The sequence below is a fragment of the Chrysoperla carnea genome, chromosome 1 (genome assembly GCF_905475395.1).
Source record: "Chrysoperla carnea chromosome 1, inChrCarn1.1, whole genome shotgun sequence".
Lineage (NCBI taxonomy): Eukaryota > Metazoa > Arthropoda > Insecta > Neuroptera > Chrysopidae > Chrysoperla > Chrysoperla carnea.
This window is the reverse complement of record NC_058337.1, coordinates 39248775-39276065: the sequence shown is the minus strand read 5'-3', so window position 1 is coordinate 39276065 and position 27291 is coordinate 39248775. Positions and strand designations below refer to the sequence as shown.

General features: G+C 28.5%; 1 protein-coding gene across 1 annotated transcript in view; it reads right to left on the bottom strand.

Annotated features, from left to right (window-relative positions):
- Positions 1-9190: 9190 nt before the first annotated feature.
- The window catches only part of LOC123304947 (homeotic protein labial-like), a 45964-nt gene continuing 27863 nt past the window's right edge, over positions 9191-27291 (bottom strand). Inside the window, exon 2 of the mRNA XM_044886509.1 lies at positions 9191-9744. Coding sequence (XP_044742444.1) covers positions 9191-9744 — 554 coding nt within the window. The remainder of the gene's footprint in view (positions 9745-27291) is intronic.

Sequence of the window (27291 nt, the reverse complement as noted above, 5' to 3'; positions counted from 1 at the left end):
AATTGAAATTAATTTGGGTATGTTATTTCAAAAACTTAAGTTTATAAACTGTGGCCAATTTTGAAAATTAGTCGATTTTTTGCATAATAATTATTTTAAATAAGAATTATCGGACAGACTTTAAATCAAAAATTCACCTTAGAATTGTAAAAAATCGAAATTCTTACATTATTTTAAAAACAAACCTTTCACAATTTTTAAAGCTACTTATTTGAAGAATAAGCAAAAATCCGAATCCGAAAAGCTTAAATAAACAATTTTCGGTTTTTTAGTTCAAAATAACGCAGTTTTTCATGTGCTTTTCGAATTATGTTTGTTAATTGTAGTGTAACATTTTTGTCTATATTTACAAAGTATTTATTCTACACAACAGACAATGACGACTGAAATGATGAAAAGTTTTAGTTAAAAATGCGCCTGACTACAATATTCGTAGTATATAGTAGTTGTAAAGCGTAAACTGCTGTTGCCTGCATTTGTGTTCGTATTTATGTTGTTATGAACGAGAGAATATCGAGAGCAGGAGAAGGTAGAAGTAGAGTCTATGACAGTGATTGATTACACGAATGAGAATCCATGACTCATATTCCAATCACCAAATTGAGTGAAATCATAATATCTACTTTTGAATTAACTTTTATTAAATACTAAATTGTATTTATTTTTAGAAATTCATTATTTTTATTATTCATTTAAAATTAAAATTTTATTTTTACAAAATTACGAATTACACAAAAAAAAAATATAAACTTAAAAAATTAAAATCTTGAAATTGAAAAAATACAAATATGCTGAAATTAGTATTGAACTTCCGAAAACCTAGTGCCAATGGACAATCAAATGCTTTTACATGTCTTCAAAACTGTGGATAAACGACTGATTTTACTATATTTTTTAATTGAAGGCTCTATAGGTTTCCAATTTCAGATCAAAGATGTGTTAAGCTTATAGACTACCATAACTAAGCATAATATTTGGCCATTATAAAAATTTAGGTAAGCTGCTGCCATCTTTTATAGTTTCCTTGAACTTTTGTTAGTTATCATCTTTATATTTCCATCTGCAACACAAGTATTGTTAAAAAATATTACCAACTAATTCCAGAAGAGGTAAAATAATAATTCTAAGAAAGAAAATCGGGAAAAGCGACTCTTGATAAGCAGTGCTGACACCTTTATTAGATTTAGTGAAGAACAACAATATTTAGAAGTGCTGCTCTCTGTACGATATACATCATATTATCTGATGGCACACTCCTGATGAAAAGATTTTTCACCTACAGAGCGACAGAAAGAATATTAAATTAAGGGTCTTTACACACTGGTAGGACAGAGGATACGTATAGAATCTAGTTTTCTTCATAGCTTTTTCTCTCTTCTTTGTTAGGTGGTTAAAAACACAGATGGCACAGTCTAATAATATGCTATTTTTCGATTCGGGCTGCAGATTTTCAATAGTAAAATTGAATAACCATTCCTCCTCTCATGCTTTTATCAAATAAAACTCTTTATAAGAGAAGTATTCAATTCAGTTTACACTCACTGCTGGACGTATGAAAAATCTAATATTTTGCCGACGTATTAGAAACCAATGACGATACAATAATTGATTACAAGATATCTAGTACTATTATATAATTTGAAAATGTGATATAAAATAAAATATGAATGGTGGAGGCTGCGGGAATATTATATACATATCGTTTTATAACTACCGTAGACGTTGATGAAATATTTGTTTCTGTGATTACTACGAACTGTATAATAAAGTCTATCCTGTCAGTACCACGCTATGTTTTCAGAGTATTCTATTTTGTGAGAAACTGTACTCAAATAATATTTTCATTTGGTTGTCTCAAATCATTTAGATAATAAATTCGACCTGTATCAAATCACATATGTAGTTATGTATACGATATGACAGATGGCAGTATGTGTAATGCGTGTAACTAAGATACAGGATGGTAGGTGGCACTGTTTGTCATGAGAATAGTTAAGACATGTTATGATAGATGGTAGATGCTTATAAAAGTTTTCGATAGCCCAATAAGAGTTTTCAACGATATCCGTTAGCTGTCGTTATATACGTATTATATCGCTTTGATTTCGATTGGTATCTTTAGAAGCATCCCACACGTTGAATTTTTTATTCCGCATTAACTACAAAAGTGAATATAATTAGCAATTTTCGCTCCCCAATTACATCTCTTCCCATCGCCTCCACCAAATTTGAAATTTCATATCGTATATGCGAATATATATGATATGAAATTTCAAATCGTAGTTCGTTGTTGCTACGTAAAAATTTTTGTATATGGGTTCATAAAATCACCTACTTAGTCCATTTCCGATTGTCTGGCGTCGCCATGATAACTCCAAAACCGTCAACACGATAACTCAAAAACGAAAAATTATATCAAGCTGAAATTTGTATTCCGTAGAACCTATCTTGTAAACCGTTAAAGATTTTCCTTATAAAATAAACAACTTTTATTTTTGTTCGTGAACATCACTGTTTATTTTTGAGGGTGCAAACTGGGACAAAGTTTTGGTGATGAGTGCAAGTGAGAACGACATACGAATTGGCTAATGTATGTGTCATATACACACATTAGCAAAGTTTTACGAAAGTGAGTCGGCACGGCGCACGCTTTAACCTAAGAAACTACTAACAACGTATGTTATATTATTCTAAGCAAAGGTAGACGTCACGGTTTAAAATTTTCGAAAACCAAAACAAATAGTGGTCAAATGGACGGAATAATTGTGTTAGGTTCTTTAAGCGTTTCTAATTTATTAAAACAAGGTGTTTCAACAAGTCATTCAGTCAATTGTTTATTTTCACTTGTTAAATTAGATAATTGTTAATAAGAAAAATTTGCTGGAACTTGCGTTTTCCTTCTAATCTAAAAAAAAAAGTTAAAAAAATATAGACTGGTCATTCTACATTTTTCGAACCAAAGCCAAGATACAGTAAATCAATACATGTGAAAAATCGAAAATTTTCCGTATAATTCAATACAACTATTGAAGAAAATTATAAGCACAGAGACTTTTATAAAAAGCACGCGTGTATATGAGCTATTGGAATATAAAAAAAAATGGGTTTTTGTCAATAAAATCGATTTTTGCCCTAACTTTCCATTTTTTTTTCAAATTTACAAAAACGCTCTTCCTGGGTATATTAAGGACTAACTTTTCACTAAGGTTCGTTTAAAAATATATTTTTTTCAAACAGATACTGGCGTTTCAAAAAATGCAATTTTCAAAATTTTGTTTTTCAATAAGTTTTATATTTGATAACTTTTTGATATATCACTAGAATCCGAAATAACTGTTTTCAACCAACTTTGTCTGCCATTTTGAATGTGATCCCGCACTTTTAGAGTGTTAACAAATAAGTCTTTGAATTCTACAGAATTCTGGCTGTTTACATGTATTGGTTTGCTGTATCTCGGCTATGCAAATTTAACATTGTGCTCAAAATAGAGAGACTAATGGGCATTGTTTAATTTTTTGGCTCCTTTTATATATATACTTAACAAGGTCACATCATAAGAATTTGAAAAATTTTAATATTTTGTCTATAATAACTTTTTTAAACAAAATTTTTACTTAGTTTATCATCATATTACCGTGTTTTTTTTATTAACAAGACAAGTACCCCTATTTTTCACCATTTCCAACTTGTTGAGTAAACTATAACCAAACATCGTTTATATTATTTCTCTAGCGTGTTTTCTGTCGGTCCGTCAGATATTCTTTATTCCTTTATCGAATTCCAAGATTTATCCATTATTTTAAAGTTTATTGTGCCGGTAATGACGAAGACAGACCCAAGGTATCGCTTCTCTAAAATTTGAGATTTAAAATTTCGTACTAGCTGTTTAAAATAAAATAAATAAAAACAATGTTTATTATCAGAGTATTATTTTATATATATATTTTAAATAATTTATTTACATAATAATAATAATAAAGTATTTTAAATTTAATAATGTACATTTAATTAAATTTTAAAGTAAGTATTAGTAATTTGTATGTTTGTTTTATTAAAAAGCATGTGTGAAATTTTCATAGTCACTCAACATGCATTGAAAATATAGTTCAGTCTATAAGTATTCCAGGATTGTATTTAATGGTGCCTTTTTTTTAATTACGTTTAGAGAAAGAAAATAAATATCAAAAACGGAATTGAAATCGTGAAACGTTAATCCAAATTTAAATCCACGAAATTTTTCAGTGTAAGTAATGATAACTCATATCTTGGTTTATATCACAGGTTGTCCAACTTATTTCAGCGCTCCCTATATAGTAGTCCTCTTGCGCCCACTTTGAAAAACACTGGTTTATATAAATCAAAATATTAACTAAAGAAAAATTATTTCACAACAAAACAAATGTGTGTGGGCTTTGTAGGTAATCAAGAAAAGTGGCTCAATTGTATAAATTTGTATCTTTCGAAAGAGTATTTTCAGAAAAATATATTGAAATAGATATAAAGGGATAAATGACTTTTAAGTCATAAGAGAATGAGCAATAACAGGTCTGTGATGCCCTTAGATGTTCTGGCACGCACGCACGCTACAATGGTCGTATCTGTATGTGATACATAAGCCTCAGTCAAAAGATTTGGCTAATCATTTTAAATTCGACCATTGTTGGAATTGTGGATCGTAATTATTTCACATGAACGAGGAATTTTTAGTAAATGTAGGCCATCAACTGGCGTTGATTACGTCCCTGCCCTTTGTACACACCGCCCGTCGCTACTGCCGATTAAATGATTTAGTAAGATCTTTGGACTGGTACGCAGAAATATTTCTGATATGTTGCTGGGAAATTGATCAAACTTGATAATTTAGAGGAAGTAAAAGTCGTAACAGGGTTTCCGTAGGTAAAACTGCGGAAGGATCCTTAGCGCAATATATATAAAATATATATTTTTAATTTATAACTTTGGTATTGTTTTATAAAAAATCAGTGTAACTTGAGCCTTTTGATTCATGCTCACAATAAATAAAATTTGGTGGTACCAATTTGTGGGGTGGTTTGTTTTTCAGAACAGAATTCTAAGTATGTAACTATATAATTTGAGGTAATTGTCAAAACTGTCTCACTTAATACAGCTCCAACATTGTGCTAAATATAGACTGAACTATAAAATTAAAATATAATTTTAAAAGTTAATTCATTCAAAATATTGTCATACATATTTCAAATGTTTAATTGTTTTGTTTTACATTTTTATGGAAATTAAATTTTGTGTCATACATAGTCTGTACAAATATGTAAATGTATGTAAGATTTATGTATCTGTGGGTGAAATTCATGAGATCATTATTATAATTAATGATGATTTGACTAGATTTAAAAAAATTAGTAGGTTTAATAGTCGAATTAAAAATAACATATTGACACGCAAAATTTCACATATAATAGATTTATTGTGAAAAATAAAAGATAAATTCTTTGAGAATTTTCTGAAAGATAATTGAATTTTGGATAATAAGTATTTTAATGACTATTCTTATTAATATTGGAGTACCTTGTGCATCATCTTGGAAAGTAAATTCCCAAGTGCGGATCCAGAAATTTTTTTGAAAAGGTCAATGTGAATTATTCAATAACACTTACTTTTTTATTTATTTTGTTACCTAACTGGCACTGGTTCTTCGATTTATTTGTGAAAAACTTTTTTGGGTGAACAAGAAAGGTTATAATAAAACTAGTAATTATACACTTGATTTTCTTCTGTTTTTCTGATAACCAAATTCAAATTGTACCAACTTTTTCGTAACAATTCAACAAAATTTCAAAAAAAAATTGTTTGTTTAAATTTTTCGAAACAAATATAATTTTGTTACATTTGCTTCGAGATGAATTTTTACAAAAAATACAAAAATTGTTTTGTTTAAATGTTATTTTTGATTTTATCAAATTATGTTTTTACATTTTGTAATGAACTTTTGTTAAGTTATAGACCCAATCAATAGAAAATAAAGAATATGTTTATTTAATTCGACCATATGGATAAGAAAACTTCAAAATTCCTGAGATTTATAAATTAGCTTTAACATGCAATTTAAGCAACTATTTGTTTGTATGAATCATTTATTTAACATTTCAAGAAGTTCTAAATTTTCTACAAATAAAAATCATAGTAACTACATAAAATTATATTCATTTTAACGTTTTAATTTATGAAAAAAAATTTATTTTAGATAACTATTGCCCAAATTACTTAGTATAGTGAACTTCCATTTGAAAGCTTCTATAAAGACCAGCCTCTAGCTAAAAATGGTTTGAGACCCTAATCTGAATGCCAATCACATTATTGTTTAGAATCCTCCCCCCCAAACATTTTCAGACTACTCCGATGATTCTTAATCATATTTAGTTCGAAAAATAAAAATTTAACGATTGTTTTTTTGGTAACGCAAATTTGAACTTGCTGCCGTTTATACCACCGATAAGACTATTAAATTCTTGGTGTATCAAATTCTGGATCCTTTTTCGAATTGGTTTTAAATTTTAGCTATCACTCGCAAGTATGCATTTTATCGAGCACTTTCAGTTTTATATTGTCACAAATGGCGTTAAGATTTGAGAAAAAAAATTTCATCATTATATTTCGAAAAATGAAAATTATCAAAGAAGGCTAGAAATTTTTTTTGGAGTGATACTTATAATTTATGGGCGTGGCATCCAGATTAGAGTCCTGATCCATTTTTCAATCTTTGGAAGTTCAAATAGCTCAAGGACTCCAAATTCATTGGTATTCCTTTTTGAACTTATAGAAGAATTATATCTTTATTGATTTTCTAATAATTAGAAAACCAATTATTGTTTATTAATATGAAAAAAAAATCATAAATAGCCTATTTACAAAATATTTAAAAATTTTTAGTTACAATAATATTCACAAGTAGTTTTTCTAAGGACGACCAAGTAAACAAGATTTGGGTTTAGAATGTCCTTGGTTGTGGTTACCAAATATTCCACGCATATTCCGCCCTTTTTAAAATCTATCTTTCTCTACCTAAAAAATATAAACGGGAGCAAAAATCGGCTGTGAGCCACAGAGACAGATACCGCTTGAAAAAAGCGCGGAACATTTGTTAGCCACGCCCTTGACAAATAACTTCTTAAATTTTTCATCAAACATAATAAAAGATATATGCCACAGATTTATTAAAAACCTTGATATTCTAAACTAAATCAAAGGAAGAATCTTAAAAATGTTTTAAGCATATCAACTTCAGACCAAATAATCAATCAGATACATTCAAGATGATATTTGTTTGACAATGTAGGTAATTAAGAATAATGTCTAGAAAAATTATTATTTGCTTGAACGTGATTTGCCTAAAATTTATATGATATGCAGAGGAAACATATATTTAAGTTTGAATTAAAGGTAGAAATATTGCGATGAAAGCCTGTACCGAAAATTCGACGGCGAGTTGTCAAAGAAGCTTACAACCGTGGAGAAACAACCGTTTGGAATTGAAAATTTATAACGATTTAACATGAATATAATTTTTTTCCCAATTTGTGTATTAGCTAGTTTCATGTTTTTATGTGTAGTTTAGTGAAAAGGACGCATTAGTTGTGTAGTGTATAACGTGTGTACTACACTTTTTGTTTGCTAGAAATCCAATAATAACACTTATTTTGTTCATTTTTCTTTAAAATACGATTTTATATTTCTCACCTTATACCAGACTTTTGGACAAAGCTAATAAATGTAAAAGTAAAATTGATACTGTTGACTCAGCTCAAACTTCTCTGTACTTTAAGTTAGAAAAAACAGTTTTGAAACTGAATTAATTTAATTAAGGTTTTTCACTTGTTAAAGTCCAGAAAAACTAACTGACTGTGTCTATACCTTTACAAATTCGGGAAGAGCAGTCTTCTTGGTGCCAAAAAATTATTCATAAATTAATGTCTCAATACGTCGTCTTGGAGAAAAATAATAAGAAAAGTTTTCGAGATATATAGAATAGTATATATTTTTTTACACTCAGTATCCTCCGGCATATTAATTATGCATAATTTGATTATTAATATCTCATTCCACAGACGGTGATAAATTTCCTTTTTTTTAAAACAGAGTACTTTTACTAATCTTATATTTAAATTTTATTGAATTCCGAAGAAAAGACATTTCACGTTTGAAATGCCTAAAGGAATAAGTGTTTGCAACATGGTGTACTCTCAATTTTCCTGAAAATAAAAAGTTTTGTTTTTTTTACTTTAAATAAAAAAATATTTTGCATTTTAAAAAGTAATGAACAAGCTTTTGAATGCCTTTATTGGATTTCTTTCAAAAATATTTTTATCTGCACGGTATTTAAATTTATAAGAACTAGCGGGCCCGACAGACGTTGTCCTGTGAAAACGTCACTCAAATTCATTAATACCTATACTATGCTTAGCCTGCCCGCTAAGCTCACCCCACTGAACCCATCCCGTTAACCTATCCCGCTAAGCTCATTTCGTTAAATTCCATCCCAACCCCCTAGACCCAAATATTATTCTTATATATTGGACAGCCACGTCCTGATCTTTGGCCTTTTTCTTGTTCTTCGGCCTGATTGGAGCCTTTGGCGATGGAGCTCGCTGCGCTGGCATATAGCTCGAATAAATACCTATTCACAATACCTGAATAATAATTAATAATACCTCAATACTTTTAAAAATACATAGGACGTATATGCTGTAATATAAAGTAATATATGATTTATATGCGCTTCCACCATATAATGAAATTTAATGTTTTGAGTGCGGAACTTTCAAAAACAGTTGAAGTCGACTGAATGGTAAATCTAAACCATCATCGGATCCATTTGAACATACATAAAAAATTGCATCAAAATCGGTCCGTTCGTTTAAGAGGAGTGGAGTCACTAACATCTACACACTCGAAATATATATCATAAATTATGGATAAGTTTTCTCGAAATTTAAAACTTTTTCACAAATAAATAACTCATAAACATTCGAGTTTCTAGTTAAAAAAAAATAAATAATTCCACGGTTTCAAACAAGTTGTGAAAGACAATGAAAATTTTTCGAAGTTATCTCTGCATATACGTATAAATTATTATGTAAGAATTGGAAAAAAAAAGTTTGGAAGGCTTTAGGTCTTTATTTACAAAAAATTATTATCTATAGGAAAACACTTTTCAATTTGACTCACGACTATTTTCACTACTTCCACCTGCAGTAATTGATAATTGTAAACCAGAATCAGAATTATTTTGTCCTAAATTATTATTAATCGGTGAACGATTATTATCACCACATAGATTTGTTGTTGTAATATCATTCGGTATTAAACCTTCTTTCATACGTTTCTTTTGTTTCATACGACGATTCTGAAACCATATTTTCACTTGGGTTTCATTTAATTGTAGTGCTGATGCAATTTCAATACGTCGTGCACGAGTTAAATATTTATTAAAATGAAATTCTTTTTCTAATTCTGTTAATTGTTTATTTGTGAAATTTGTTCGTCCTGTATTATTTAATGCATTTAAATTTAACATATTTGTTGTGTTTAGTAAAGATGATGTTGCACTTGTTCCATTACCAGCTAGAGCACCTAGACATGAAGATGTTCGATGACCACCTATTGTTGATGGATCTAATAGACCATTGTTTGGATTTAAGTTACCTAAACATGCACTTGGTGGGATGTTTGAGTAGTCATTCATTGACGGTGGTGGAATTTTTGGTGCTGAAACAGATTAAGAAAAAATTTGACATTAAAATTTACAATAGTAATGAATTTTCACAATTTATTCAATAAACTGAAAAAGTTTCGAATATAAAACGAAACGTGGTAGATTGAAATAAAATTTTAGGCAAAAAGCCTGTATTCTGATTCTGATAATTAATGAACCACAAAAGATGGGAGGAAATTAAAAGTTGTAGGAAATAGGTAGATGTGATGACATTGCAATATTATTACATAAAAATATTAGAAATGTTGTGGAAGCATTGCAAAACTTGGTTCTTTTTTCTTTACATCGCTTCCACCATATTAATATGCTTTCTAGCATTGAATTAAAATTTTAAACAAAAATACTTTTTTAGAGATACAAGGTTTTATTGCAATAAAAATAAAAATAATTTTGCCAAACTTGATTTATATATAATTTTGACAAAATTTAGCGCCTAAACCTTTGACATATATGAAGAAAATTTTTTCACATAAATTTTTAAAAGTCTACTCATACAAAAAAAACTAGAAAGTACAAAATCATTTCTTTAAATAAAATTAATGAGAAGAAAATCTCCATCACTAAGGTCATATTTGCTCTTCTTGAGATATTTTTTATTGAAAGGAAATTTGTTAATTCATAGAGTATTTAGATAAAAGAACATGCAAAAACTCTCAAAAAGTGGCTTCACATCAAATGAGCTTACATACAAATTTTTAGGTCTCCAACTCAACATTGGAGGGAAGTGTTGTACATATAAACAAAAATTTAAAAACTTCGAAAATGGTTTTTTTCCATGGGAATTCCCTCAAAATTGTTTACTTTTGGATTTGAATGAGAATCGGTAGAGTGATTGTCAAAAAACAAAAGAACATCTTTCTATAGTATTTATAGTTTCTTTAATAAGATACCTGTGTAGCTCTATCTTTAGATCTGAAATTTTAAATTTGTGGTATAGATGGCAGTATGGTATATATATATTATATACTACCTTTTACAATCCTTGAGGATAGTTTAATAGTTCGTTGTAATAATCGAACTCAATCGAACGATCTTTTATGAACTTTTTACCAAACCAACTAAATGTGTTAAAGCTATGGAACGTCTTTACACGTGCCGATGTATCTATTTTTTTGCATCATAGCTCCCAAACAGGAGCGCCAGTTTCATTTACCAGGCTTTTGTTATAAACCTAATTCAGCTATATTTAATAAAACCTAGATCCAACTATGCAGAAGGGATCTAATGAACGATAAACACTTGGGCACAATAGGAAAAGTTTTCCAGAAAAAAATAGAAAAAATTTTAGAATAAGACAGTAGTACAATTCGAAAATTGCTATTTAAAACTGTACGTGTTTGTAATCTTAAAAGCCCTTTTATTTTTAATGCTAGAATAAAGCTTTTAAAGATATATAATTTAAAATATATGTTTATTAGGTCAACGTGAATTCAATCTATTAATAGTTACACCCTTTACTTTTATCAATGTCAATTTTGTTCTAAAAATGTAGCAAAAAGGGTTCAAAATAATGTTAAGTAAAATCTATCACAATTAACGTTTTGACCAGCTGTGTGCATTATGCAATATGATATTTTTCACAAAGTGTTTCAAAAATAATAAACATTCGAAAAACTTATTTGTAGTAGGTACAAAATCTCATTAAATATATCTACTTACTGTAAATATAATAAAAATTGTGTTCAAAAAGCTCAAAAAATAATTAATGAGTTATCGACGAAAACCCGATAATCACAATAATTATATTGATATTAATCACAATAATTATTATATGTTTAGATACAGCATCGAGGATTGTTTTATAGTGCCGTTTTTGGGAAATTCCATTTTTTATATTTTTAATTCAGAATGTTTGTATTTTAATCCTGAATGTTTTGAGCAAAGCTCAAAATCACAAATAATATTGCTAATCTGATCTGATATATTACAAATGTGAAATTTTGTGAGGCTGAATGAATGTATACTATGCTTGCCTCTATACATAATTTAACGAGTTGTTTAAATCATTCTAACCAATCCGAACCAATTGATTGATATTCATATATATTTTATATGTTTCCCTATAAATGTTTGTTTGTTTGCTTTCACCTAAAAACCAGCAAATGGATTTTAATGAAACTTAACAACAATATAACTCATACGCCAGAATAACACATGAGCTATAATTTATAAAAATTTTTTTTTTTTAATTTACAAAATTAAATTTATTCTGACATTTCACTGCTCCATCTATGATCATCATTTTGAACCATGAATTAAAAATTTCTGCAAATATTTAAAATAGTAAATATTAAAAAATGCATGGCCATCTTTTCTGATATACTTATTTCTCATCTTTTCTGATATACACAATGAATTATGACTATTTTACACTTTAAATAAATTGTAATATATTTTAGCTGTGTAAAACCATCACTTCGAGTGTTATGGAAGTGGGATAAGTGAGATCAAGAGAGGTGGAGGATATAAAGCGGTGGTATTTACTTTTAAGTCCAGTGAAGTGGGCGGGTATCAAGCTAGTATAAATATAATTACACCATAAAATCAAGAAAATTTGAAATTTTAAAAACAATTTAGTTTTAGTCTTTCAAAAACAAACTCTAGCGTTAGAATATACACAAAATATAAACAAGAATTTCCTTTAATTTGGTGACGTTTTTTACTTTAGTTTGGCAAGTTAGGATACCTATTCAAAAGGAACCACATTTTACGAAACAAAAAGCAGACCTGTTTTTTTAAATTATTACATGAAAGTAGATTGGTATCCTTTCAATTTTAAAGATATCACTTAATTGAAAATTTTTGGGACTAACTATAATGAAAAATCTTGAAAATCTCGAAAATGCCCTACTGTCGAAAATTTTAAAGTACAGGAAATGTTTGCGTAAAAAAATTATAATAATCGTAATTACTAGCTGTCATTGATAATTAATTATTCCACAAATTCTGCGGCTAAGCGGCAACTAAGCTATAAATCAAAACCCAATCTGATTATCATGTCTTTATGTAGCATAACTTTTGCAATAGTTTGTACCTATTTATTAATTAAACAAAATGTGAATTGTTCAGTTAATCTTTTTAGGGGCATTGTATAATATTTGTTATTAACTGGACAAATAACCTTTACGTGATCTTAACGAATTATTTAATCCACATTTTAACATCATATATATTGTTCATATATATTATTATTATTTTTAAAGTAAGTAATAAAATATTTAATCTCTAAAATATATTAACAGTATCCAAAATGTGTCATTTAAGGTTATTTAACTTTATTGCACATTTTAATGGGTGAAAATTGCAATGTTGATAATGAACATTAAAATTTTATATTGTTTTACGAGATCGTAAATTATTTTTTTAACAGCAAAATCAATAAAATAATTTCTTATATGCCATGGACAAAACTGATTACAAAGTCCGAAATAAGTAAATAATTTTAATTGTATTTAATCTAGGTACTATTTAAATTTCAAAATTCGGGATACTCCTCATTTATTATTATAATCAGCTGCGATCACCCGCTTCGCTTGGGGTTTTTTAAAATTTATTTAAAAAGTTTTTTTAATTTTAGAGCTTTCCATATAATTTTTTTCCATATTAAGTACGCTTCAAGTTTCTAGAATAATACAGAACATCCTACAGCGATTCGTCGAATTATTTTCAACTTAAGTTAAAATTATTGCAAACATACAAATAGAATTTCCAAATAATTTTCAAAATTTCAAAAATAATTTAGAGCATCCCATTAATTAAATTTTTGAAAGTGTCCAGAATATTCTAGAATGATTGAGGGTGTCTTTTCGCCGCCAATGTTTATTAAAAAATATTATATTACAAGGAAAATTAATTATTTTATAATAGTTTAAGTCTTTATCTATCGTATAATGAAGTTTCGATCATACATAACCGAGTAAATTTTTTTGAACAAATTTTTAAAAAAATATTAACATTTGTTGGCAGTCTTACGAGAAAGTAAGACCCTACCAACTTTTTTTGACACCAGTTATCGATTAGATGAAGTGAAAAAATACTGAAAATTCGAACTTTTCAAATTTCTGTTTATGCACAAAAATATATAAGTTCCTGTGAAATTCATTAAGAAATAATCAGTTGAAAAAAAAGTACTAACATGAAAATTTGTTCTAAAGGCAGCAAGTAAATATTTTGATTTAAGACAGTAATATATTTTCTTGGTATTCTTTCATTTTTAAGAATTAAAATACTTATTGGAGATCCTTTCGCCGCTTTTTTTTAAATGCACAATTTACTGCCAGCTAATGAACGAATTAATTAAAATCATTTTTCCTCATGATTTATAGCTTTCTATATCATTCTTAAAATTTCTTAATCTATCCAGAATATTCCAGACTCAATCAAAACATTTTTAACTTATTTAAAGCATTTTAATAAATTTTACACATTTCCAAATTGTTCTTTAAATTTTTAAAACACTAAAATCTGTCAATATTTTTTATAGCTTTCCAGTTTATTCTCGAAATTTGTAGCCAGAAAACTTTAGAATAGAATAGAGTCACGATCGTTCTGACTCTTTCATTGATAACTTTATACCTGTCATATCTCTGCTTTATAGTTTGTATTGACGTGTACTAACATTAAGTTTTGGTGTACTTGAAAATAGGATTGTACAGCCGAACGGCAATTTTCTAGGATATCAATAAAATTCAAGTGAAAACCATTGATTGACTTAATTGTTGAAACACCTACTATAGACAGTGTTGAATATCAGGCCTATACATTTTTTTAAATATCTATGTTTAAAAAAACAAAAACAATCGTGTTGAATAAAATGGCGATTTCCGGGCACTATTTCGAAAAATTTTTTAGATTCCTTTGGTATGAAATTTGAATTTATAGACATCTCGCTATTGGAGCTACTTTCAAATTTTCCAGTAGATAAAGTTTTGGAGAAAATAGAAATTTAAGTTTTGCCCATATTTGATCTCTTACGAGGAAGCACTGATGTTTACAAAAAATGTTTCAATTAAAAGTATTTATATTTTTTTGCAAGAACATTTTTTTAAATATTTTTCTTCTAGTTTTAACTTAAATTTTTTCTTACTCGTTTACTCAAAGTCACTTTTAACGTCCTGAATACACCATCTAAATTTCATCTCGATATCCCTTTGCGTTTTTGAGTTATCGTGATAGCAATCGGACAAACGAAAAATGGGCGAATTTGATGATTTTATGAATTATACCAAAATTTTGTTTCAAGTATCAATATTTCTAAGCGTTACAAACTTGAGACTAAAATTAATATAACTTGATATATTCAGGATATAAAAAATTCCCCCTATTTATACATTTTACTGAGAAGGCACGAATCCGTTTAGAAAGGAGAAATTCACAAAATTATTTTCGTTTCGAAATTTTATGAAACTCGGGTATTTTAAGAAATTGAAGGGTACTTTTCAATCAAAAAGTTCCATATTATTTTAGCCATGATTAGTTTTTGGAATTTTAATGGCGATTTTAGTCAATATCTCAGAAACTACTGACCTAATCGTCAAAGAGATCCAATTTTTGGAAATTGATTTTTTAAGTAAGTTTAGCGTATCCATTGGATAAAAATCCGTTATAGTCGAGGAAACTATCAATTTAACCGTAAGACAAATTTTCGTAAGACTGTTTACCTACAGTTTCTACTGTTTCATTGATATCAAAATTATTATTTTTACAAGCTGTATGAACACTGCCTCACGAAAGCATTGTAACACTAAAAATGTCACTAATAAGAGATTTGGTAAATTGAAATAGTGCCTTATGATTAAAAGGACTGTTAAAAGTGAACCTTACCCAAAGGTTTATCCATATTTTCAAAATTTTTAAAATATTTTTATTTTTTAGAGCTGCTATCGGTCTTCCTTGTAAATATGATTTAGGCATTCAAACTGACTTTTTATTATCATTTTCTAAGTGTATTTTATAAGGGTTTTTTTTTTTTTTTTATTTTTTTTTTTTTTAACATTGATTACTTAGTAAAGATTTTATGAATTAGTTTTATTGAGTAAAAATCTTCTCAGGTGTATTGCTTCAGCCAAAACAAAATAAGGCTACTGAAAAAATAATTTCAAATTAAATTTTTTTGTTTAAAAAAATATTTTTTGGTAAAAAAGGGATATACGTATAGAGAGGTACACACAAAACAAATATGCATTATTATTCCAGCTTAACACACACAAGCTCATACAGTAAAATAGAACAAAATATATGACAGTATCGTTAAGGGACAGCTTGCGATAGTTATCGCATTTAAACACGAAATAAGAATGACAGCCTTATGTGTATATATTGTATGCATAGTAGTGTTCAAGACATATAAAAGGTGTTTTAAAAATATGCATACACTCTTTTTTGAAAGAATACAGTCACGAAGAATGCATCAATATATTAGAATGCTGGCCCAAAGTTTGGCATGAAAGTTTCAAGTATCCTTATTTTGTATCGTTTTGTTTCTGAACGTATTTAAATAGCTTGAATGTATGAGACATTTAAGTAAATTTCTAACAGCCCAGGTTGTGCGCAAGTTGGGAACCTGGAAATTTTTGCGCAACGTACTTTTCTCATACCAAAGAGTGAACAACAATATTGATACACGTAACAAGCTTGAAAAGATGTTCCAGTTTTGCTTTAAATAATGTCCAAGCAAAAATAGCTAAATATCTTCTGTAATAAGAAAATAATTATATTTAGAAAAGGAAAGTAGAAAGAAGATTCAAGCGAAAAACCTTCAATAAAACACAAAATGTTCTGGAGTCAAAAGTTAGTCAGAATTATTTTTCGCCATTACCAACTTAATTTAACCCGAACAAAGATATAAATATCATAAATTTTAAAACAATTTAATTAGTTCTTTTTTTTGAAAGCAGGTTGTCTTTAAAACCGGTAAGCTAGGAAAATTTATACAAAAGAGAAAATTTATCATCCTATTACATTGGCTAAAACAATAATAAAGTTTCAATTTAAAATTGACTAAAACTTTAATATTAAATCGTCACTAATTTTCTCAAATCTATATAAGTAAATTCCGAAAATGATATATTAATTCTTGTTCTTTTTAAGATCGCCTTTATTAAACATTCCACCTTTACATTGCATTAAAATAATATCATATAACGTGGATACATATACTTTATATTAAATGATTATTAATTCATGGAAGAAAAAATAGGGTAAAAAAATTATTATAATTTTAATAGAAATTATTTTAGATTTTTAATTCTCATACATCATAAACATCAGGTATATTTATGAGCGTGAAATTCACATCTATTGATTTTATAAACGCATAGAATGAGGGAAAATTTGTACTTTTCTAAACCATGTATACCTACATGAAATATATCAAGGTATACTAAGTTTAGTTCCAAGTTTGTAACCTATAGGTGTTCATAAAATCACTACATAAACAGGTGTTCATAAATCATAGTCCATTTTCGGTTGTCCGAATGTCTGTCCGCTTGTAAAAAAAGTATCTCATAAACGAAAAGAGGTATCAAGCGGAAATTTTTATAGCGTGCTTAGGACGTAAAAAGTTAGGCCAAGTTCTTAGATGAACCACATAGGTCAATTGGTTGTTGGGCCCATTAGGATCCATCTTGTAAATCGTTAGAGATAGAACAAAAGTCTAATTATAAAAAATATTCCTCATAAAGAGATAAAAAACTTTTGTTTGAAACATTTTTCGAAAACATCACTGTTTACCCGTGAGGTCGCAAATTAGGCGCAAATTATATAGTAAGTGTTACATGTTAATATCAGCTATGTGTGTGTGATATGTATGTATGTATGGCTATCTTAGAGTGACTATCTTTTTTTACTAACATAACGTAAAAAAAAAAAGATTGTGTAACCAACATTGTCTATTTATGGTATTTCAACAATTAACTCAGTCAATTATTTGTTTTCACTTGTTAAAACGTATGTTTAATAGAAATGCAGCAAATATTTCAAAATGACTAGGTATTTTCCAACGTAAACCTATGCTAGTTTAGAACAGAATTGTATTTTATTCAAATAATTACCACTGGATATGCAGAAACCCAATCGAAAAACCAAATTTTCAGTATATTTGTAGTGGTTCGATCCTCTGTTAGCTTTGAGTTCCTTTAGTCAGTTTACTTGCGTCTTTCCTAGTCATTGTCTCTAAAAGATTTACATAACATTTGTATTTGACATAACGCAAATAGTAGTTGGATTACAAGCTTACAATGTTACGTTTTTAATATTTTGATAAATGGAGTTTTGTTGGTGTAAATATAGAACATTTTAATACTTAAATACTTCTAAACACTAATAAATATAAGTTTTAAACATTAATCGAGCGTGCTTCTATTAATTTTGTTCATTGGTACTTTAATACTGATTTTCCGTCGCTAGAAAGATGACCATAGAGAACCGAGTGCAAGAAATAATTGCTAGTTCATAACGAACCAAAATGTGTGCCTCCCTACACATTAGTCTTAATATGATTCAATATGATATAGCAATATTAGCCGAACATCAAACTCTACGAATGTTTTAAAAGGAAATAAATTCAAACAGTTTAGCTTAGCAGGTATGTAGGTAGCATCTCACGCTTTAACAGTAGATTTTACATTATAAATAATCCAAATAATTTTGTTCGTTTCAGTCCATAAGTTTTTATAGAAAACTCCAAACTGCAGAATAAAATTAAAGAAACTCTTGAAATAGAATCGTAGCTCCTAAACGGATTTGCCGATTTTGATTTTTTTTTTTTAAAGTAATTTGATTGAGAATGTTTTTAGTTTCAAGAAAATTTGCTCAACCTTTGGAAGTTCTTCGCCTCTTTTCTAATTGTTGTCGGATACGCGAAACTCTAAACTCTCACTTAAAACATGGTTAAGAGCACTCCCGATTAAATTACCTTTCAAACAAAGAAAGTGTTCAACGAAGTTAAGTTTATTCATTTTTGCAGCTTTTTGAAGACAGAAAATGTTTAAGTTAAATTGACGGTCTTTATGAAAGATTATTAAATATTTATTTAAGTTAGCATGCTCCGTCAACGATAGATTACGCCGTCCCCTTTTAATATTTAAGTTGTAGCTAAAACTGGACCCTTGATATGTGTCTGTTTTCGACCGTTAGAACAATTTTTTTTAATGTATCAAAAGCCCAACACCATTTTATATTTACCGACAGCATTGTCGATTGGTTAACAAAGAACCAAAATGAATTTTATTTCACAACCCAATCATAACCTTTTTTTGTATGAGATGAATAGAAATGCAGATTACCAAAATAAATGTATAACAACAATACGCCATTATTTTCAAACGCAGACACACACAAAAAATCGAATTATAGTATTAGCAATCAATAACTAATCAACTCAATAACTTTTTTGTCACAGTTACTTTCAATTCTTTCATGTTGTCATCTGTACGAATGAATGATCACTTTATTTTTTGACATAAAATGGAATATGCTCAAAAAATGTGTAATTCACATGAAAAAAAAAACTCAATTCTATTATTAAAGAAGAATATTACACGAACGCGTTATTTCATATTTTTTCCATCTATAGGATTAAAAATTATTATTAAAAAAAATAAAACCGAACAGTAGCATAAATGAAAATGCGTTACTATATTCAGAGTTGAAATGAATTGTATCTATTATTATAACATTGTGTGTGTATGAAGAAAAAAAAGATGAATATGAGAAATGTCTACCAGTCAGGATTGATCACTTATCCCAAAGGACTTACGAAAACAGGCCATGTTTGCAGTGTACACATATACGTATGTATATGTTTTTATATAAAAACCTAACAATTCAATCCTATTAGTAGAAAAATATTTCGTAGCTTTTTATTTTATTTTTTCATTTTGTTATTTTTATTCTTTTTTATTTATTTATAAAATGAAAAATTTTTTTTTATGCATTTTTTTTAAATAAAACTTTTATAGGATATTGTATAAGCCTTCATCATCAGTGCAAGTCAAAAATTTGTGTAAGCGTTGTCCTTAGGTAGTCGAATAAATCTCAAAGCTATTGAGCTCACCACAGCTAGCCGATCTATTTTAGTACCCACAAAATATTTAGTGGTACCAAGATCATAATGAGTTTTGTGAAATCTCCCTACTTAAAAAGTGTGACTTTTCATATAGGAACTATAAATATAACATATGTGTAGCTTTGATCGCCTGTAGCTCGAAAACTACTCGTTTAAAAGTTTTGTGACCGTGAGGGTATTATTAGTACGTTATATTTTCTCTTTTAGCTAACTCTTGAAGTCTGTTTTTGAAGAATAAAATTGAAGATTTTTTTTACTGGCAAGAACATTATTGAATACTTTAAATTCTAAAATTTTAAAAAATTTTGAAAATACGATAACTATGGCGAAGTTGTTCACAGTTGAAGGAAATTTTTATAAACATTTTTGTTACGTTAACTTTGGAGTCATGTACTTTAGAATTTTTCTTCATCTTAGAAGGTTCTATAATAAGACGTAACATCTACATAATGAATTATTCATTCTTCAAATGAATCAAGTTTTAATCGATTGCAATTTATAAAATAGATATGGTTTCAATAAAAAGCTACTTCTCACTGCATATAATTGGACTATATTTGTGTATTTAATCATTTGATTAAAAGTAGAACAAGTTAGAAAGTATACACGAAAAATTTATTTGCTTAACCTTAAAATGAAAAGGTTAAAAAATAAATTTAAAAAACTTCTAATAACAATTTAATTTATCAATCATCAGTTTCACTCCTATAATAAAAAAAAATTATTACGAGTTGAAATATGAAATCAATGATATGATTAATAGTTTTTTATAGTCTAACAAAATTATAAAATTAGATTACGATATTTTGCGATTTATTAAGTAACTAAACTTAGCCAGTTGAAAAATTAATATTCCTACTATTTGGTCAGAAATTATTTAACCAAATATAATATTTGGTAGCACAATATTTTTCGCTTTTTGTTATGGAGATAAAGTTTTCAAATAAATATTACTAGTTTGCGCACGAGTGTGTTAAACTATAGAAAAACATATTAAGGCCTCCACAAATTGGTGGGCATGCCTGAAGTAAACATTGTCCCTCATATGTGTCAATGTGTGGTACATCGAGATAAATTGAGAATGAGTTTCAAAGAATTGCAATGGGAAATAATTTTAAAGACTTACATCTTAACTTTCTGAAAAGCTTTCTCCGTACGGTGACATTGCTAAAATGATGTGTTGACTTAACTGACGTTTGAATTTATGGCTTAGAAAAATCATTTTCAATTTTTAAATTACATGGAAATTTTCTTAAGTTATCCTTATTTCGAAAAATAATAAAATTAAAAAACGTGCAACTTCTCTATTAAAACATAATCTGTTGAATTAATAATATTAATTTTCTAATTTCTAAAAACCCGATACAAGCTGCATCATTTTGGGGAAGGAGAGAGATAATCTGAGGGGAATTTTTCATCATTAATTAATTAGTATATGCAGACAATTTTATTGAAATAATTTCAAAAATGTCTAATTAAATCTATGATCAAACCTTTTTACAAAAAGCTCATAAGTAAAAGGTTAAACTAAAAGTTTACTCACGTATACGTATAAGTGGCTAACTGTAATAATATACAACAAACATTTATCTTATCAATTTTGCTACGCAAACATAATTATTGCAACATTGTAAGTATACAGTGTGAGCTATAAAATTTTCATTATAAATAAAAATATTATTAGAAAACCAACTTTCAAAAATTAAGCTTTATTCTTGTTTTATACTCTTAGAATAGCAATTTTTTCCAATTTATAGGCTCAGAAACAACAATTTGAACCAATTTAGTATATAAGTACTCCATTGAAGTTTTTTTTCTAATGTAGAGCTATAAATGACCGCATAGATTAGGATCCTATATTGAAGCGCAAGTTTTATAATTCTTTATAATTCCTCAAAGGAAAAAGGTTAACTTCGTATGTAGAAAATTTTGAATTCAAACATGACTCGCTTGCTGTCGAAATTATGGAAATATAGTTTCTCATGTTTTTTAAAGACAGATATTATCAACTTAAACCATAAAAAAATGCAGAAGATGTAATTACTGAAAGATTTGAAAACCCGAAAAAAGAAAACTATTTTTCAAATCTTTCACAGTATCAAACTTGGAATATGTTTTTCAAAGAGATATCTACTAAGATTAGAGATAGCTAAGATCCATACACTTAAACAGTCTACGAATAGAGATAACGGTATTAGATTCAGTATATAAAATTTGAGCTAAAATGTCATAAATAGATATACAGACAAATGCTTCAAACTCACAGAATCTCATTTTCGCCGGGGTTAATAAAAATGAGAATTTTCATTGAAATTTTAAAAATACTCATTGATCAGTTTCTGCTCAAAATACGAAAGATCAACTTTGAATAAAGTTTAACTTAAAATGTTTAATAATAAAGTTGGACCGCTATGTGTGTGTGTGTAAACGGATGAACCGATTTTAATCTTTTTTCGTTTCATTTGAAAGGTAATTTAACGGAGAGTGTTTTTAGCTATGCTTTAAGTGCGAGCTAAGAGTTCCTTTTCTCGAAAAAATTAGAAAGTGGACGATAATCTTCAAAATCGATTCAGTTTGGAAGAGGCATGGAGTATAATTTTAACATATAAATAATTACTATGGAAATGAATGGTCAAATAAATCTGGCTCAATTCATTTTGAAAAGAACAAACTCAACTCCAATATTTCAATTAAAATATTTCCAAAAATTTGTCCCAAAAAATGGTAGCTCTCTAAGTATCCTTTTCATCTCATCTGATGTCCTTGACTATCACTTGGTAATGATTTAAGAAGGAGTGTTGTAAGTTTAAAGTGTTTATCTGTGCGTCTTTATTTTTCTCTGTGGCATCATAGCCCCTAAACTAAAGCCCTTGAGAACTTTTTATAGCTAAGTTTCCAAAAATCGGTTTACAAGGAATAAATCGCATTTATCGGGGGTTTTTTAAAATGTTTACAATTTCACTTATAAACTTATTTAATTTTTCCTTCTTAAGGTAGTACCAGCATGAAATCACTTTTCGACAGATTTGGCCGAATTTTTTTTCTCGGGTTTATAATAGCTTTATTTATGAATTCCTAAAATTTCATAATTTTTGACCGTTTAGATCGCGAGATATTTAAAGACAAAGTTCGCGATTTTGAGGGTCATGTCCCATTTAAAGCATGTAAAATGTCCGGTCTCTCCAACTATTTTTTATGATATTATTATATATTGAAGAAAAAGTAGAAAAAAATGTTTATACAATACAATTCTAAAAAAAAAATTTAGAAATTAATTTTCACTTTCGAGATATTAATTTTGACGTAAATTGATCGAAATTGGGACGTTGGCATAATTATTTCCCATTTTAAACGGTCAAAATTTCTGAAACTTTGGGAATTAATAGTAAGCATTATTAAATTCTTAAATTTAATTTTTCGTTAAATTCTGTCGAAAAAAAAATTGTACCATTGCTTTAACATAGAAACTGCAAATACCATGCTGGAACATCGTTAAAATATTTGGATGTTACAAAACTTTTACTAAACTCTGAATTATTTGGGTACACAATCATATTGTAATAATATTATTACTCAATATTCTGCATACCCAAATATTGTTATCTAATTAAAATAGTATTAGCAGTATTATGTAATAATTGTGGAATACCTATATAATATAATATCTCATATAGTTTGTTTACTGTCTAGGGAAACATCTATTAATCTGTTATGACAGTTCGAGTGTTAATTACTGTCGTAACCAAAGTGCTTGTTGCTTGTTATATAATTATAATTACATTCGACATATTTTAGTAATGTTTAACAACGAAGAAGATGATATTTGTACATGGATATGTAAAATATACGTTTAAATTATTTTGTATTCATAACCTCTTTTATTCTGCAACTTTTAGACTAATAATATCGATTTAGATATTGAAATAAATACCACGATACTCGAAATAAAATAGTTTAATAACAGACTTACATTTTGCTAAATATCGATATTTCGATAGCAACTCAATCATCGTCAGTAGCTAAATTTATTCATATAACACAGTACAAACATACTTTAGCATGTTAAAAAAAATATGTAAATATTACCAACAAATACAGTAACACATACAAAAATACAAAAATTATCACCAAATCGAAAGAATAAATCTTGCAATACTACAAAACTTTTGGTAACAGTTAACAACAGTTTGTCGACCGTAATTTATATCTATGAGTTGGATTCAAATTAGGTATGTATGGCTTGCGAAATGGATGTGTTTAAGTTTGATATAACTGACGAAAATTGTTTTATGCTTTACTTTTAACAGTTGCTTATTCTAACAATTCAGAGTGAGTAGCAGGGTCTTTTTCCCAGATGAGAGTAATATTGCCCTCCTTGTAGATTAAAATGCATTCGCAAGCATCTAAACTATTGTAAAACTTTGCGGAATTTCGCGTTTCGTACTTAAAACATGGTCCGCAATGCAAGATTTTTCGATTCGATGATTCTTGACATCGCTTTTATGTTGCTTTTCGCAAATTGTCATGTGTCGTTGTGTCGGTCCGAGATAAAATTTATCAAAATTTGAACAAAAAAATTCGTAGATATCCGATTTCTGTGAGTTCGAAATTGAATCTTTGAATTGATTTAGGTTAGGTTAGGTTAGATTATATTGGCTGTCCACCAAGAACACACTTAGGCTATAGAACTCATGATGATACCATATATGTATTTTACCACCTTTCCGCTGTTAATTTCATTTATCAGCTCCTTAATTATCAGAGGCTGAGTGCACCTCCTTCATGCATACCCATGCACTACACCAGCCCATCACAACTATTAATTAGATTAATTTTTTTTGCGAAGGCGTGAATCGAACCCGCTACCCTAACCATACCACGGACGGAATTTTTTACGCCTTAACCAACTGAGCTAATAAGGCGACTTGAATTGATCTAATAAATGGTGCAATTTATAGGATGAAAAACCATCTTTAACCCCAGATTTGTTCAAAATTCGATCTATTCAGCTATTACTATGGTGGTTAAATATAATTCAAGCTCGAAGAACATGTATATTAAGGACGTAAAACTAGAGTAGAAAAGGTAGCAGAAAAAAAGGCTGGGTGAGTCGACCGTTAACGACCAAAGACTAGACGCCACCCAGACAGGCGCCATAAATTCAGTCAAGGGCGCTTAAAGCTTGGATTAAGATAAGAGGATCTAGAAAGTGGAATATTTATCTATTAATTATCAAATGAAAAGCTGCAAATGTTTGGCTTTTGTGACAATAAGAATCTAATGTGATGTATCTATCACTATGAGCCGGTTTTCAATAAATATCAAAACCAGCACTTTTCTTGAACGGGTCATTGTATTTATGTATGGTATGCAAGCAGACCGCCAACGACATACAGCAAATAAAATGTTTTATATATTTCAAGTTTTTTATATCTACTTAGTCATTTTTTACATTTGTCACGTAAAATTAACATGAATTATCCAGCGAAAGCAGGAGAGCAACACCTAATAATGAATGAAGGAATTTAATATTAATAGCAAATTATTTTTTCACTAAACAAAAATAAATAATCGATGTAGGTAACTATGTTCAAAACAATTCTTAAAAATGCAATCCTAATTTTATATAAAGAGCAAGCACATGATAAAATTTTAATAAATACCCACAGCATATTAAACCGAAGTTTCAGGAACTAATTTTCTTGGTCAAATAAATTAACAAATCACGTGTGTATTTTTTCCAAAAATATGATTACTGGTAACCGGATATTTAATAAAACACTAACTATATATGACTAATTTTAACAAATGAAATAAATGGAAATGCCATATACTAATCCATCAAATATTTAACTATATGAAGTATATATGTGTACACTTGAATAAAGAATAAAAATTACGCTACCTTTACCGTAATGTTGTTAATGATGTTCATTGATTACATTTTCCTGAATATTATATACCAAGAGCCTGCCAAATTTCGATTTTTATATTATCCAACGAGCAACGAAAAGAAGTGGTAATGTTTCGATTTTGCCTCAATTTCCTAGATCAGTTTTTTGTATTTTATAAATACGTATTTTGACTACCAAGTAGTCATCATCAGTAAGATTTAGCTGGTCGTGATTACTCTTATTATAAATATTACTCTTTGCTAACTTGGTGGCGGACTGCACGTGATGACTACTTGATAGTAGAAATACGTATTTATAAAATACAAAAAACTGATCTAGGAAATTGGGGCAAATATCCAAATTTATTTCGAAATATCCTAGAGTTCTCATTTATTATCTTCGATAATATTTATAAGTGGCAATGTGTTTATCAGTCTATATATGTGTGTTCCAATATGGCACAGTAGAGACCAATGCGTTGCCCGATTTTTATGATTAGTCGTCAATCGATTTGTCTTAACCTGGCGATTGCTACTAAAGCAGTTATGAAAATTCAATACGGCGACCACCAAACGCTATATTGTGAAAAAGAATGTATATGTGTTCCTATATGGCACACAAGAGACCAAACGCGTTGGGCGATTTTAATGATTCTCACGTGAATTGATTTTTCTTAACCTTAAAAGTGCTACTGAGGATATGGCAGTAATGACAATTCAATATGGCGACTACCAGTCACCATATTGAATGTGTGTTAAAAGAATAAAATAAAAAAAATTATTTACAAATCAAAAAACCCTTAAACTTAAACTGAAAAGGAATAAACAAGTCCAGCAGTTTACATAGCGACTTTAACAGACGGGATCTATTAGCTACACCGTCTCAAATTTTCCCAATAATGGGTACAGACTGTTAAAAAGTCGCTATAACTGCTGGACTTGTTTTTTTTTTCAGTTTATATTTAACTCAGTCAGGTTTTTTGATTTTTTAAATAATTTTTTTGTTAACATTAGTACACAGGTACTAATAGAGTAGCAATTAAACACTTGTAGTCTAATTAAATGTCTGGAAGTTTTGGAGGCTTTGAAACTTATGTCACCTGTCATACAACCAAAATTCGATCGTTTAAACAACAAATTTCTTGGGGTGAATCAGTCTTTAGAGACAAAAAATGATAACCAAAAATTTGGTTTTAGAAAATATTTTTTGTTTACCTTCCTTTTCAACTAAAATACCTGAAAAGGTTCCAAGAAAATTTGAGTGGTGACTTAAGTAGTTGGTTGTCGTTAAATATGACAAAATAAGGTCCTGCCAATTTGGTATGAAATGGTGTGAAACTCGTTATTTAAACTATGAAAAAAATCTAAATAATGGTTATTTGTCCTCAAAAGATGCTCGAGAATAAAAACATTTTAGTGCAAAGAGTTTTACTAGCATCCCTTGTATTTGGTAAAGTTTCGGCAACAATACGATGTGATTCATTAAGAAATTGATAAATAAGCTACGAACACGAGGAATTTGATGGAAGCGCAAGTAAATAATATGAGAAAGTCTGAAATGAGCCAACAAAAATTGATTTA